This window comes from Mus musculus, chromosome 14 (genome assembly GCF_000001635.26).
Source record: "Mus musculus strain C57BL/6J chromosome 14, GRCm38.p6 C57BL/6J".
In the NCBI taxonomy this organism is placed as follows: domain Eukaryota; kingdom Metazoa; phylum Chordata; class Mammalia; order Rodentia; family Muridae; genus Mus; species Mus musculus.
The window spans coordinates 123,564,554-123,579,057 of NC_000080.6; the positions used below are offsets into that span (position 1 = coordinate 123,564,554).

Sequence of the window (14,504 nt, forward strand, 5' to 3'; positions counted from 1 at the left end):
AGGTGCAGGTCAAAACAGCCTGAGATTCCATCTCCCACTAATCAGAATGGCTGGGATCAAGGGTTCCAGTGACAGTGGATGCTGGTGGAGATGGAGAAGGGCTCCTCCATTGTTGGTGGGATTGCAGGCTTGTGCGGCCACTCTGGAAGTCACTCTGGCAGTTCCTCAGAAAATTTGACATGGTACTACCGGAGGATCCAGCAATACCTCTCCTGGGCATATACCTAGAAGATGTTCCAACATGTAATAAGGACACATGCTCCACTATGTTCATAGCAGCCTTATTTATAATAGGCAGAGGCTGGAAAGAACCCAGATGTCCCTCAGCAGAGGAATGGATACAGAAAATGTGGTACATTTACACAATGGAGTACTACTCAGCTATTAAAAACAATGAATTTATGAAATTCGTGGGCAAATGGATGGATATAGAGGGTATCATCCTGAGTGAGCTAACCCAATCACAAAGAAGTCACTTGATATGCACTCACTGATAAGTGGATATTAGCCCATAAACTTAGAATACCCAAGATATGGTTTGCAAAGCGCATGAAACTCAAGAAGAGGGAAGAGCAAAGTGTGGACACTTTGCCCCTTCTTAGAACTGGGAACAGAACGCCCATGGAGGGAGTTACAGAGACAAAGTTTGGAGCTGAGATGAAGAGATGGACCCTCCGGAGATTGCCCTACCCGGGGTCCATCCCATAATCAGCCACCAAACGCAGACACTATTGCATATGCCAGTGGGATTTTGCTGAGGGGACCCTGATATGGCTGTCTCTTGTGAGACTATGCTAGTGCCTGGCAAACGTGGAGGTGGATGCTCACAGTCAGCTATTGGATGGAACACAGGACCTCCAATGGAGGAGCTGGGGAGAGTGCCCAGGGAGCTGGGGGGGGGGGGGGGGGTTCTGCAACCCTATCGGTGGAACAACAATATGAACTAACCAGATCCCCCAGAGCTAGTGTCTCTAGCTTCATATGTAGCAGAAGATGGCCTAGTTGGCCATCATTGGGAAGAGAGGCCCCTTGGTCTTGCAAACTTTATATGCTCCAGTACAGGGGAAACACCAGGGCCAAGAATTGGGAGTGGGTAGGTAGGGAAGCAAGGTGGGGGAGGGTATAGGGGACTTTCAGGATAGCATTTGAAATGTAAATGAAGTAAATACCTAATAAAAAGTTGGAAAAGATAGTGGGGGTAATGTAGAGATGACATAAAATGCCCCGAGGATGTATGTACAGATATACAACTTGAGCATCAAAGGATTTTGGTATTTTGAGGGTCCCTGGAACCAATCTGTAAAGATACTGAGAGGTGACTGTATATAAGAATTTTCTGTCACACGGGAGATAAAGGATTACACGCTGAGCCCAGACACCAACAACCTCACCATACAGGAATCATTGGTTTTCAGTGGATATCATTCTTGTTTCCACCCATCTGTTGACCTCAGACAAGAGAACAAAGTGCAGTTATCTAGAGATCGCTGTATTGGAGGACACATCCTGTCCATTATTAAGATAAGATTTTGTCATAAACTGGTTGTCTTAACAAGCCACAGGCATAGAACTCTTCTCAACTGAGTTCATAGTTTATTAGTTTGCAGCCCAGAGCAGTGCTTCCACCTGACTACCCAGAAGAACAACCTTGACTCTTGTAACTCTTTTCTCATTCTCTTTTTCATGGAATAGGAATAAGCATACCTAATGTGTTTGTTTTGAGAATTAAAAGACAATGAATGGGTGACCCTTTTCCAGCTGTCAGTTATGTAATAAGCAATCAATGAATGATAACAGTGGTTGTAGTAAATAATTATAGTAATTACAAAAAAAACCCTTCTATCTGTTAGACAATTAGTCACTGACATGACACAGTGTTTTGTGATTTATCTTTGATTATTATATTTAAAGAATACAGAAATAGTTTACTATACACAGTACACATGGCTTAAGGCACATTTTATCTAAATGCCTTCTTAGAATCTTCTAATTTGTAGTTTTCTCTTGCTTATGGGCTTTTTTTGATATGAGCTGTTTTAATCAGATTTAACTTATTCTGGATATTTTAAAATTCGGTTTTTCTTCACTGTGCTTATGGCTCTAAAGATAATTAACAAAACATGCCCCTGTCTATCTACTCTCTTGTTGATATTTTAGGGTGAGTTTTATCATCCAAGCTCAACATGCTTTGTTTTTTTACCTGACTATGCAATTAACTGGGAGTTAAAGCCACCCCCGGGGTAGCTTTGTACTGCTGTGCTGTATCAAATGTTGTACTTTCTCCCTGAAAGACCATGACAAGTAAATTGCCTGTTAAATGGTATTTGCTGTGATTTCTTACCCAAAGATGACAGAGTTGGTATTGCTTTTTTCTAATTGCATGTCACATCTGTTTGGGCAGTGGTCATTTGCATCAGTGCCTCTACCCTTTTCTGTGCTCCAAGACACGAAATGATAGTAAATAGCTATAAACCAAAGGGAGTAACATCAGAGCCATGTATGTTCACCTGAAGGCTCCTATGTCTCATCTTCCTCCTGAATGTGCCATTTACCCATTAAACAACACATAGTTGCATTTGTAGTTTACCACTGCTACTCAAATTCCTGGCAGATCATCTGTAGCAGACATATTCTAAGTGTTGTTCCCCAGTTTCTTTTCCTCCTAAACCTACAAGACAGATCTGTTGCAAATCCATGTCTCAGATGGAAAATTGAGGCAACTTATTTCTGAAAGTCACCTCCCTGGCATGCAATACCACAATTCATATTGAACTGTCATTTATCTTAGCACTACCATGCTGCTGAAGACTCTGCTGCAAAGAAGCCACCTGCTCATGTCAATTTCAAGTCCACTAAAGCAGACAGCTCTCACAAACTCAGATATAATTTTCAGTTTCCTACTTTTCTTGGAGAAGTATAATCAAGCATTTATGAGCTGATCTCAATACTTTTCTCACACAGAGATGATTTTAAAGGTCATGGCTCTAGCTAAAATCATTTTGATTTTCAAGTTATTTCCAAAGTGTGTAATTATGGCTTTGTAATGTAGACTTATGCCAGTAGACATATACTTGTATGACATATGAAATATATTATACAAATGATATATTAAATTTTACTTTTCAAGAATGTAGACATCTTCGTTGTGGATCCTCCATTTTCTTTTTATCTACCTAATCATACTTTATAATATTTATATTTTATAAATCCTTAAATTGATAGATGAAGCTCATTACAAGTCACTGTGAGTTGGCTGAATGCCTTCTGGAATGTTATATAATACATATTCTGCCACAATGTTTTCCACTCATCCCTGTATAAAAAGGGCTTTAAATATAATTTAATTCCTAATGAAATTTAATGTCTGTTAAAATTTAATTTCTATGATAAATAAAAAAGATAATCATACTATGTATATAAAGTGTACTGCAAATTATTTAAGACATAATTTATTTTTAAAAGTCTTTGCAGTTAAAAAAAAAAGGATGCAACTAATCTTGGTAAATAAGTACAGATAAGTGTCTATAGATTAGTTTGTTATTCTGTTGTAATAAAACACCCAGACAAAAGTAACTTGAGGGAGAAAGGATTTTTGTTTTCTGTTTTTGTTTTTGTTTTAGATCATAGGTCTAGGTTACAGTGCAGGTTGAGGAAGCTGGTTACATCTCATCAATGAGTGCTTTTACCAACTATTGCAAGATTGAGAGGCTCTCTGTCCTGATACCATATAAATCCCAGCAGATTCTACACATCTACATACTGATTCCTTTACACAAATAGGGAACCATTCTTATCCTGAGGACCACAACATACATTATTTGAACATTTATTTCTATTTTTAATGTGTGTGAGCACATGCTTGCGCATGCATGTGGTTTGTGTGTGTGTGTGTGTGTGTGTGTGTGTGTGAGAGAGAGAGAGAGAGAGAGAGAGAGAGAGAGAGAGAGAGAGAGAGAGAGAGATGTCCATATGCATGCCATTTGAGTGTAGGTGCTCACAATGACCAGAAGTGGTTGGATCTCCTGGAACCAGAGTACAGGTGGCTTGGTTATGAGCCACTCAACACTAATTCTTCTGGATCCCCTTCAAGAACATCAAGTGCTCATAACTGCTGAACCATCTCCCCAGGCTCCATATCCACTGTTTTATAAGACAGCTATCCTGCTGTGTCTGTCTTAGCTTCAGAGAAGCCAGGACACTTTCAGGAAAATTTCTATTAGATATCTCATCTTCTGGGTTGTGGCATACAGCTAGAGGTATTTCAAAGACCTTGTGGATAGAAACTGTTTTGGTTTTTGTTCTATTTTTGATAGTCTCAAGGAATTAAACAAGAATCCCAGCAATGTTCAGCAAATTCTCTACCACTTAATTTTATATCACTCTGTTCTTATTTTTGTTTTGAAACTGGTCTAAGCTGCTTAGTTTGTTTTTATATTTGCTCTGTAACTTCAGCTGAATTTGAACTTGCAATTCTCCTGCCCCAGACTTCTGGATATCTGTGACTGCAGGCTAGCACCACCAGACTCAGATTGAAAATGGAATTTGGTTTCTCAGTCTCTTTGAAGTTTGGATGATTTTAGGAATATGGGGTTATTTTAGCTTTTTTGTAATTTTCTACTTAATGCTTTTGCATTACTCATGTATTTCCAAATTTGAGTTTCTCAACATCATCAATAATAACATAATAACAAAGCTTTTTAATGAGAGAAATGTACAAATGAATGAAAATCTATCTTGTATGATAATTTGATTAGAAAAATAGGAAACATTTTTTAATTAATCATGATTACTTACATATGTGTGTTGGCCAAATTCTAAGAGTGTCTAAACACTTAACAACATCTTAAATCTAGGTGAATACATATAGAGATTGTCATATATGTCTAAAATCTCCACACCTGATTTTGCAAGAAGCACTATTTTTTTCAAAAGGAAATTAACATCAATATCCTAAAATACAGCAGTTTTTCAGAAAGAAGTTTTCCACTTCAGCCTAAACTAGTTTGAATATTTAATTTTTAATTAATGTATTGATTGTTTTTGTGTTTGATGTATATACATGCGTGGATGTCTGTGTGTGAAGGCCAGAGTTAAACTTTGGGTGTCTTCCTTTATCACTGTCCACTATATTGTTTGAGGAAGTTTCTCACTAAACATGAAGCTTGCAATTTTCAGCTAGGATAGCTGGCCAGGCGCTCTTGAGATGTTTGTCTCATACCTCTAATTTCTGGGATTATAGAAAATAGCTATGCCCTGATATTTGTGAGTCTTGCAGATTTGAACTCATGTCACTTGCATTCAGAGAAAGCACTCTTACTCTCTGAGCCATCTCCCAGGCCTAAAAGTTTTTGATTATCATACTAAGTCAACATTTTATCATCTGATCAATAGTCCAACAATGACAGTGATTTCAATCATCCTTTAGCAAAAGAAACAATCAGATCCAATTAAGTGTTGATAAAAATAGAAGTCATGAGGGCTACTACCAACAAATCAGACACATTCAAGGAAAAGAACAACCAGACAATAACCCAATTTTCTATTGTCTCGTTTCATAAACTTTTTTTTCTATACCATTATTCAATATTTACAAAGGACTCACTATGAGCTAGACATTGCAAAGGCCCTGGAGACAGGAAAATGAAAAGATGCACTTTCTGTTTTCAAAGAGCTTAAATCTTACAGATGGGTGCAGAAAACAAGAACAAAAAGTCTGGTTTAATGGGAGTCTACTGCCTCAGGGAAACAACCTCCTAAAACTGATCTTCTCAAGCTTCCCCCAGTTCCCTCACCCAGAACTTTTTATACGGGGGCATTCTTTCACAAAGAGAGATTGTGATTTTTATTCATTAAGTTATTTGTATGTAATAGTTCAGAAAGATGAACTAACTTGAACACAACTGCACTTTGAATTTGGAAATAATGGAAGCATTTAAAATAGGGTATGACTCATTTGAGCAATGTGACATAGAGATGGTTCAAAGGTGGGTGAGACCTTGAATGTAGTACACTCTTTACAAAAGATATGAGCACGTCTATTGAAGGCATGAGCTAGAATCCTGCATTCTAGTCTGCCCAGTGTGATCATTAGACTATGTCTCATGCTGCCTATCCAAATCTGTACATCTCATCTTTCACAATATCTGTAGATTATTGCTCACTTTTGGGAGTCAATTTTCCCTAAGAGGCCTGTGCTTGTGAATCACAAGGACAGAGTCTTAAGATTGGTTTTTGAGGATGGATTAAGTTAGAACACATTGACAATATCAGCTGACTTCTAGATTTTTGTGAAATAACAAACTATCATTTCATCAAATAAAATGAGTGAATGGATGCCATCTAGCCACAATGTCAGAAGTCAAGTTGAGGGCATATTAAAATATAAGAATAAAATTCATAGATGTGATTTGCAAAATTGACTTAAAAAGAAGTACCATGTTGTCCTTTTCAGTCTACTTCTGTATTAAACTCTGTCAGAGGGTTATAACTGTGTCACTTAGTTAAATTTCTTAACAATGTAAGGCTTTCACAGATCTTTCCTGAAACTCTAGTTCATAGATTTTAATTCACTATTCTGAAGTGTCTGTAGACTGATGCATACTCCCCCTTAACTATAAAATCCTCCACTTAAGCTTCCCTCATCAAATTCAAGAAATAAATTTGGCTTTCAAAATAACACAGTTGCCATTTCAATAAGAATTCTTATTTCAGTAAGAATTCTCAAAGCCCAAAATACTTGTGTAGAACCTAATATTGCTTTAATAATTAAATATGTGTAGCTAGGATGGAGTTATAACAAACAGAGTAATGTTAGGTAAACCATGGCATATTTCAACACTTAACAGAGAAAACAAAGAGAAATATATACATTAGCATCTTATGTACATGGATTAACATTTCCCATCTATGGGTTACACAGACAGGGCATATCCATAAGTATTTAATTAGCTATTTTGCTGTTCCAGTTAATTTTCAGCTCTCTGTTGTTGCAAATATGTAATGCTGCACATTTGAGACTTACCTTAGCTACTTGTTAGCTACAAGTATAAGAAAGTCAAATCTTATTTGTCATAGAATTAGCAACTCTGACTCCTAATCAACAAGAAAATACTTTAAATGCTACAAACAAAAATAATAGCCTAAAATGAGAGACCATTAACTCTATATAGATATATGATTGACACAGAGCACAGAGTCTGTATATCATAGCTTGTAGGGTAATATATATATATATATATGTATATATATGCATATAATTTAATTTTTCATTTATGGTTTTTATACTACTAGTATTCATAAAATGAAATATTAGTTACACACTTATATTTTTCATTTAATAAACATTATAAACAGAAACTGAAAATATATATTACCAGTAAGACAGACCTATCTCATTAAAGCCACTGTAGCCCAGCTCTTGCCTGCTAAGTCCCAGGTCTTCCAGGTCCATGCATTTAAATCCTGGCGGGCATTGATAGCCTTCTTCTAGCTCTGGGGAGCAGTGCGTATCTGGAATAGCTAAGCTATTCCAGGTTACATTTCTGTGGACAGACAGTACATAAAAGTATCAGAAAATTTGAGAGTCGTAAGCATCAATAAAAATAAGTTATTAAGAAATCATTGCCAAGAACTGCTGTATATGGATACAAATTGAGATTGGTAATTTGTGAGTGGCACTACAAGGATTATAAATTGTTAAATTATAGTTGATTTATTCCCATAGAGCACCTTAAAATAATACTATCATATTATTTCTGGGTTTTGGTGGGATTTTTTTAACTGAAATTTTCTGTACTAGGCACATTTTACTACCCATCTCCTTTCAGTCAACATTAAGTGATGAAAGAAATATTTTCATATATATATATATATATTTCAAATGGGGAATCTTGTAAATGATACTAGGCCCTCTGCTATGTTGGTTCATGTGAAGTTTAGAAAGAGAACCAGACAAATAAGGAGAAGTTGAAGGAACTAAGCCTATTATTTTGACAAGAGAAAAATTACCAGGTAATTTACTGATGGCTCTAAGAAACCAAAAGTCTTTTAGGTGGATAGTGACACATGTTTCTTCTTGTTGTTTTACTTGCTCTTCTTGTCCTTGTCCTTGTCCTTGTTCTTCTTGTTCTTGCTCTTCTTTTCTTGTTCTTCTTGTTCTTCTTGTTTTTGTTCTTCTTGTTCTTGTTGTTGTTGTTGTTCTTCTTCTTCTTCTTCTTCTTCTTCTTCTTCTTCTTCTTCTTCTTCTCTTCCTCCTTCTCCTCCTCCTCCTCCTCCTCCTCTTCCTCTTCTTCCTCCTCTTCCTCCTCTTCCACCTCCCCTTCCCTCTCCCCCTCCTCCTCCTCCTCCTCCTTCTTCTGGACAGGTGGTGTCATAGGGTTTCTACTGCTGTGACAAAACATCATTACTAAAGCAAAAGTTGGAGAGAGCTTACACTTCTATATTGGTGTTCATTATTGAAGGAAGTCAGGACAGGAACAAAGCAGGATCTTGGAGGCAGGAGCTGATGAAGGAGCTGATGACTGGCTTGCTTTCCCTGGCATTCTCTGTCTGCTTTCTTATAGGGAAGACCCCACCCCAGTGATGAAATCACCCACAGTGAACTGGGCCAGCCCCAGTCTATAATAAGAAAATGCCTCAGAGCTGGATCTTAAGGAGGCATTTTCCCAATGAAATTCCCCTCCTTTCAGATAGCTCTAGTTTCTGGATCAAGTTGACACAAGACTAGCCAGCACAGGCTGAAAATTAATGCATTTGCCTATGTGATGGATTTCTTGATAGGTTCTGAAGTTTCACCAGAATGAGAATGAAGTTTTCATATTGAGCTCTTAAAAATAAGCCAATGTGCCATGTGAGGTCACTTCCATTGACTGTGCAGAGGACATAGTAGAAGCTAAGAAACTCTAGAAGTCTTCCAAACCAGAATTTTATTGTACATATCATCCACTCTTTCATTTTTTTAAAAAAAATTTTCTGAGTACCTTAAGCATTGACAAAACTAAGGTAGGCATTTCTTTTTAGATAACATTTTTTTCCTTACTAAATTCTCTATCATCTAGTTATCTATCTAATCCATTTATCATCATTTTTGTTTATGTTCCTATGTACATGTGCATGTCTGTATAAATGTGCATGCACATAAGTGTACGGATGGATGGAGATTATCAACGAATGCCAGATATCATCTTTAATCATTGTCTATATCATTTTTGTGACAAGTTTTCTAACTTACTCAAGAGTTTATTGATTTGTATTTGCTGTTCATCAAGCTCCAGGGATCCTCATGTCTTTGTTTTCCAAAACCTGGGTTTAAGGTATTCTTTTCAATGCCTAGCTACGTACATGGATGCTGTGAATCCAAATTTAGTTTATCCATCATCTATCTGTCTACTATCTATCCATCAATCTATCTACTATCTATCAATTATCTATCTATCATCTATCTATATCCAACTATCATCAATCATCTATCATCACTTTATTGATTGACCTATCTTCCAAAGACCTCTTTTTTTTTAAATTGGGTATTTATTTCATTTACATTTCCAATGCTATCCCAAAAGTGCCCTACCTGCTCCCCCACCCACCCACTCCCACTTCTTGGCCCTGGCGTTCCCCTGTACTGAGGCATATAAAGTTTGCATGACCAATGGGCCTCTCTTTCCACTGATGGCCGACTAGGCCATCTTCTGATTCATATGCAGCTAGAGACACGAGCTCCGGGGGATATTGGTTAGTTCATATTGTTGTTCCACCTATAGGATTGCAGATCCCTTCAGCTCCTTGGGTACTTTCTCTAGCTCCTCCATTAGGGGTCCTGTGATCCATCCAATAGCTAACTGTGAGCATCCACTTCTGTGTTTGCCAGGCCCCGGCATAGTCTCACAAGAGACAGCCATATCTGGGTCCTTTCAGCAAAATCTTGCTAGTGTATGCAATGGTGTCAGCATTTGGAAGCTGATTATGGGATGAATCCCTAAATATGGCAGTCTCTAGATGGTCCATCCTCTCATCTCAGCTCCAAACTTTGTCTCTGTAACTCCTTCCATAAATGCTTTAGCCAATTATTGCTTTGTTCCTCTTACAAAACACGTTTCTCTAGAACCTAACACATTAGTGTAATCTCTGAACTTGATACACACATGTACATTAACTTGCACACACACACACATACACACACAGACTCCTCATGCCTGGCCCAATACTCAGATGTAGTAGAAGCTTTACCGTCCTTCCATAGAATTCAGATACCACATGTTTATCTGTGTAGGCTTTGCTCTTACCTGCAAACCTGCTATTTTTGTCTATACGTCTCAGAGAGTAAATGGTTAAACAACCACTCAGGCTCTCATCACAATTTTAAAATATCCTTTGTTCCCATTTAAAAAATAAAAGAAAGGCTCTAACTGTGAAAATTGCTACTTGATTGAGTCAGAAAAATACAGTTTTAGGCAGACACACTGCTTATTTCTTTTACATCACATTCTCATTTGTAGACAAATGATTCATCCTTCTCTAAGTCTAATCTGATGCTATTTTAGTTTTGACACCTACAAAATCAGTGCAGACTGGGGAATGGGCCTCAGGATTTCAGAGTGAGGTTTTAAGGCTTTTTCCAAGCTCTCCATTTGCCAGTCATATGATCAAAAATGTTCTAAGGATCTCTAAACTCTGTTTCCTCATCTGAGAGACAGGAAAACAGTACTGATGGAAAGGCATATGTGAAAAGTATGTAGAGTAAACTAGGGGTTCTAGCAGTTCATAGTATAGGTACTTAATTGTGTCTTTAAAATGATTACATTAATTACAGTAAAATATGACCTAAATGTCACAAAAAATGTCTACATGATATTGGAAACATCTTGTTTATAGAGTTGAGCAGTTGGAAGACACTGTGCATATGACCTAGTTTGTCATTGTTGGCATTCAGAAAAGTCAGGGTGAATGTCAAAGATGAAAAATGGACTAGTGCTTCATCCACTCCAGTAGTGACCCTCGTGACAAGGCCAAAAGCCTGGACGCAGACCCGAGGCAAAAAGTTCAGGGAAACTTAATCTCCTGGAATTATGGCATCCTGTAATAACGAATGCTCCAAATCTGTCCTTGCTTTAGTCAGTAAACAGGTCTGTGTGCTTTCCCTCAATATTGCTTTATCATAAGTGCCTCTAAGGATTGATTTTGACATATAGCTAAGTTAGATTCTTCACCAGTCCTAGGCAGTCCTTGAGCCAACCCTGGGCATGGATAACTGAGTCACTGTCCTACACAGGAATTTTTTATTATTATTATTATTTTATTAGGTATTTTCTTCATTTACATTTCCAATGCTATCCCAAAATTCCCCTATACCCTGCCCCCCAAATTTACAATTATCTAGAAAGAAGGATGGTTGTGGTCTAGGGAGGAACTAGAGTAGATACTTAGAACTGTAGATAGCTGAGTTACACCCATACACAGGAATTTACAATGGCCTGGGGGAAGGTAGATAATACAATAGACTAGAATTGGAACTATGGCAAGGGCATGAAGCCCTTGCCCCTGACTTCTAAGATTAATCTGACCTTAGGTAGGCCTGCTTTTGATCCCAGTTGTTAACATTGATTTTTTTTTTTTTTTTTTTTTGTCTTGTCCCAGTTGGTGCCTGTTAGCTTTTTTGTATGCATTCCTCTGTTTGGTGTAAAAGTCACTTATAAGACTGGTGCTCACTTTGAGACAAATTACATTCAGATACCACACTCCCTTGTGCTCCTGTCTGTTTGTCACCCCCTTTTCGTCACCAACTCCCTGTCCACCTGTCCGGAACCCCCTGATTTCTTCTGCGGATTGAGGGAGGCCTACTGGGGCTGGTCTACAGAGAGATGGCTCAGTGGCTAAGAGCACTGACTGCTCTTCCAGAGGTCCTGAGTTTAATTCCCATCAACCACATGGTGGCTCACATCCATCTGTAATGAGATCCGATGCCCTCTTCTGGTGTGTCTGAAGATAGCAACAGTGTACTCACATACAAAAAGAAAAGAAAAATTGACTAGCTTACAAAAAAACCTTTCTAATTTCAGATTTAAAAATTAACAGTGATATTAGAGAGTGCTTTCTATCTGTATAGAAAGTTTCTGTAAACATCACTTTTCAGCTATTTGCAAAAGAAACTGGATTTGAGCAGGTCTGTATGTGTGCTCTGGATCAGCTACCTGGCATGTATAAAATTTCTCTGTGCCTCCATTTTCTTCATCTGGAAGAGAGTGTTAGGATGCCTAACTCACAAAATAAGGGTGAAAATATATGGGTTCAATGATCTGATTCGGGATATAAAATAGGCACTGGTTTAGTTGTCAGTAATTATCATTTTCAGCCATTTGACATCTATAGATGCCAGATGATAATTGTATCTCTTATGCATTTTACTTCAACTGCCTAATTTTAGGAATGGGTGTCCTATTCACCTTCTTCACAGGGCAATTGAGTTTACATTGGATAATATACATTTCAGAAAAGCAATAGGAACAAATTTATCACTCAATAAGAGCTAGCTATTATGATTAGGTCAAATATTATAGTTTTTCCTTTATGGTTTTATTTTCTTGCATATTTTATTAGTTCCTATTTTAAGCAGAGCCCTCATAGCACAGATAATTACTGATATTTTTAGTTCTATATTTGAATCACTTCATTTTTTATGCCATATTGCTATTTGTACATTTAATGCTGCATTAAATCATGTAAGTAATTTGTAGATACAATAGTCTATGTATACACTCTGTCATTTTATGTGAAAGACTTGGCATTATTGAATTTAGATATTTATAGGGCAACCTGGAGCCAAACCATAACTATCAAGTAAGGACTTCATTTTGTTGCACAGTTAGAGATAATTAAAGCTGTAAATATGATTAAAATAAAACCCTGAGCTTGGCTGATTATCCTGAAGTATGTGGGTGGCCTGCTCTAAACGCAGCCCTTAAAGGTGGGCAGAAAGCGATGTGACTATGGAAGAAGGTCCCAGAGGTCACTGTAGCTTTGTTGACTGTAGCAACCTTGTTCAAATTTCTTAGCTGATCTTTCTGTAATTGGCCTTGAGTATTGGACTATTTGAGTTTGTTATGTGGCTTTCCTTCCTTTCTCTCTCTTCCTTTCTTTCTTTCTTTCTTTCTTTCTTTCTTTCTTTCTTTCTTTCTTTCTTTCTTTCTTTCTTTCTTTCTTTCTTTGCGATTCTCCCAATTCAGTGTCAGTCTTTCATTGTTCTCCCATCTTTGATGTTCTTAGAGTCTCAGAACTACATGACCATCTGTACATTAGGCCTCTCTACTTAGTTGCATCACAAAAATCTTAAGAGGCTCCTCTGGGAACTCTACTTCCGTGCCCAGAATCCTCTTTCCTAACAAATGAAAGCATTGTCAGAACAATTGAACAAGCTGGAGAACCTGGAATCAGCCGTGAAAACTACTTCTGCCTCAAGACTGTAACTAATCACTATGAACTCCAAAAATACATTCTAAATATCTTAGGGGCTGAGCCAGTTCTTTTGATCTCTCCATAGATAGGCATCAGTACCTAGCATCCTCTCTGACCACCCTGCATCCTATTCTTAGCCTTTTCCTTTTCCTTGGTGCACAGGAGACAGTTATCATTACAACTCTTTTAAGAGTTGAAACCTTGAACATGATCAAGAATATCTAGGGATTCCTGAGGCAACAGAGAGGACAAGGACTTTATGAAGTTATGAGAACAGAGAGGACCCTTTCACCAGGTCTCTGGTTAAAACCACTCACCAATAGAAAAGAACTTCAACAAAATTAACAACTGCTTAAAGCCTCTCCCTCCCCAAATATAATCCTGAAATTTTTTAGAAGTCTCACCAGAAATTCCATTTGTAAGGAAAGAACATGTACTAACACCCTGTTTAGCCCCAGCAGCCCCAGTTGTATTAGATCAATTACAATTCCATTCATAGTATTTCCACAGATAACCTGTGATATCACTTTATCACTTTCAAAATAGAGAGAATTTCTTAGTTACGTTTTGTTTTGTTTTGTTTTGTTTTGTTTTGTTTTGTTTTGTCTTGTTTTGTTTTGTTTTGTTTTTTTGAGACAGGGTTTCTCTGTGTGGCCCTGGCTATCCTGGAATTCATTCAGTAAACTAGGCTGGCCTCAAACTCAGAAATCCGCCTGCCTCTGCCTCCCAAGTGCTGGGATTAAAGGCATGAGCCACCACTGCCCGGCTCTTAGTTACTTTTAAAAATGTAACTAGAGAGAAACCAAAACGATATGTAGCAAATATAAAGATTATTAACTGAGCCTCTCACTTGAAAAGCTCATACCCACACAGTGCAAGCTGATGGCTTAATTTCTGCTATTGTCCCTCGGAAAGCCAGGATCCCCACTTGGGCAAATCCTTCTTCTTGGGTACTTCTCTTTCCCCTAACTCTCCTACTTAAAGTCTATATTAGAGTATATTTTAAGAAAATCTCTAAGTCTGCTTTATCCTGGCTAGTTCTAAAATTATTTTCTCAT

General features: G+C 37.6%; 1 protein-coding gene across 7 annotated transcripts in view; it reads right to left on the reverse strand.

The window, feature by feature from the left end:
- Nalcn (sodium leak channel, non-selective) overlaps positions 1 to 14,504 on the reverse strand; it is a 351,653-nt gene that overhangs the window by 288,876 nt on the left and 48,273 nt on the right. For all 7 annotated transcript variants that reach the window (XM_011245094.3, XM_030247866.1, XM_017316063.2 and 4 more), the window contains exon 7: positions 7,387 to 7,541. In XM_011245094.3, the coding sequence (XP_011243396.1) occupies positions 7,387 to 7,541 (155 nt within the window). The remainder of the gene's footprint in view (positions 1 to 7,386; positions 7,542 to 14,504) is intronic.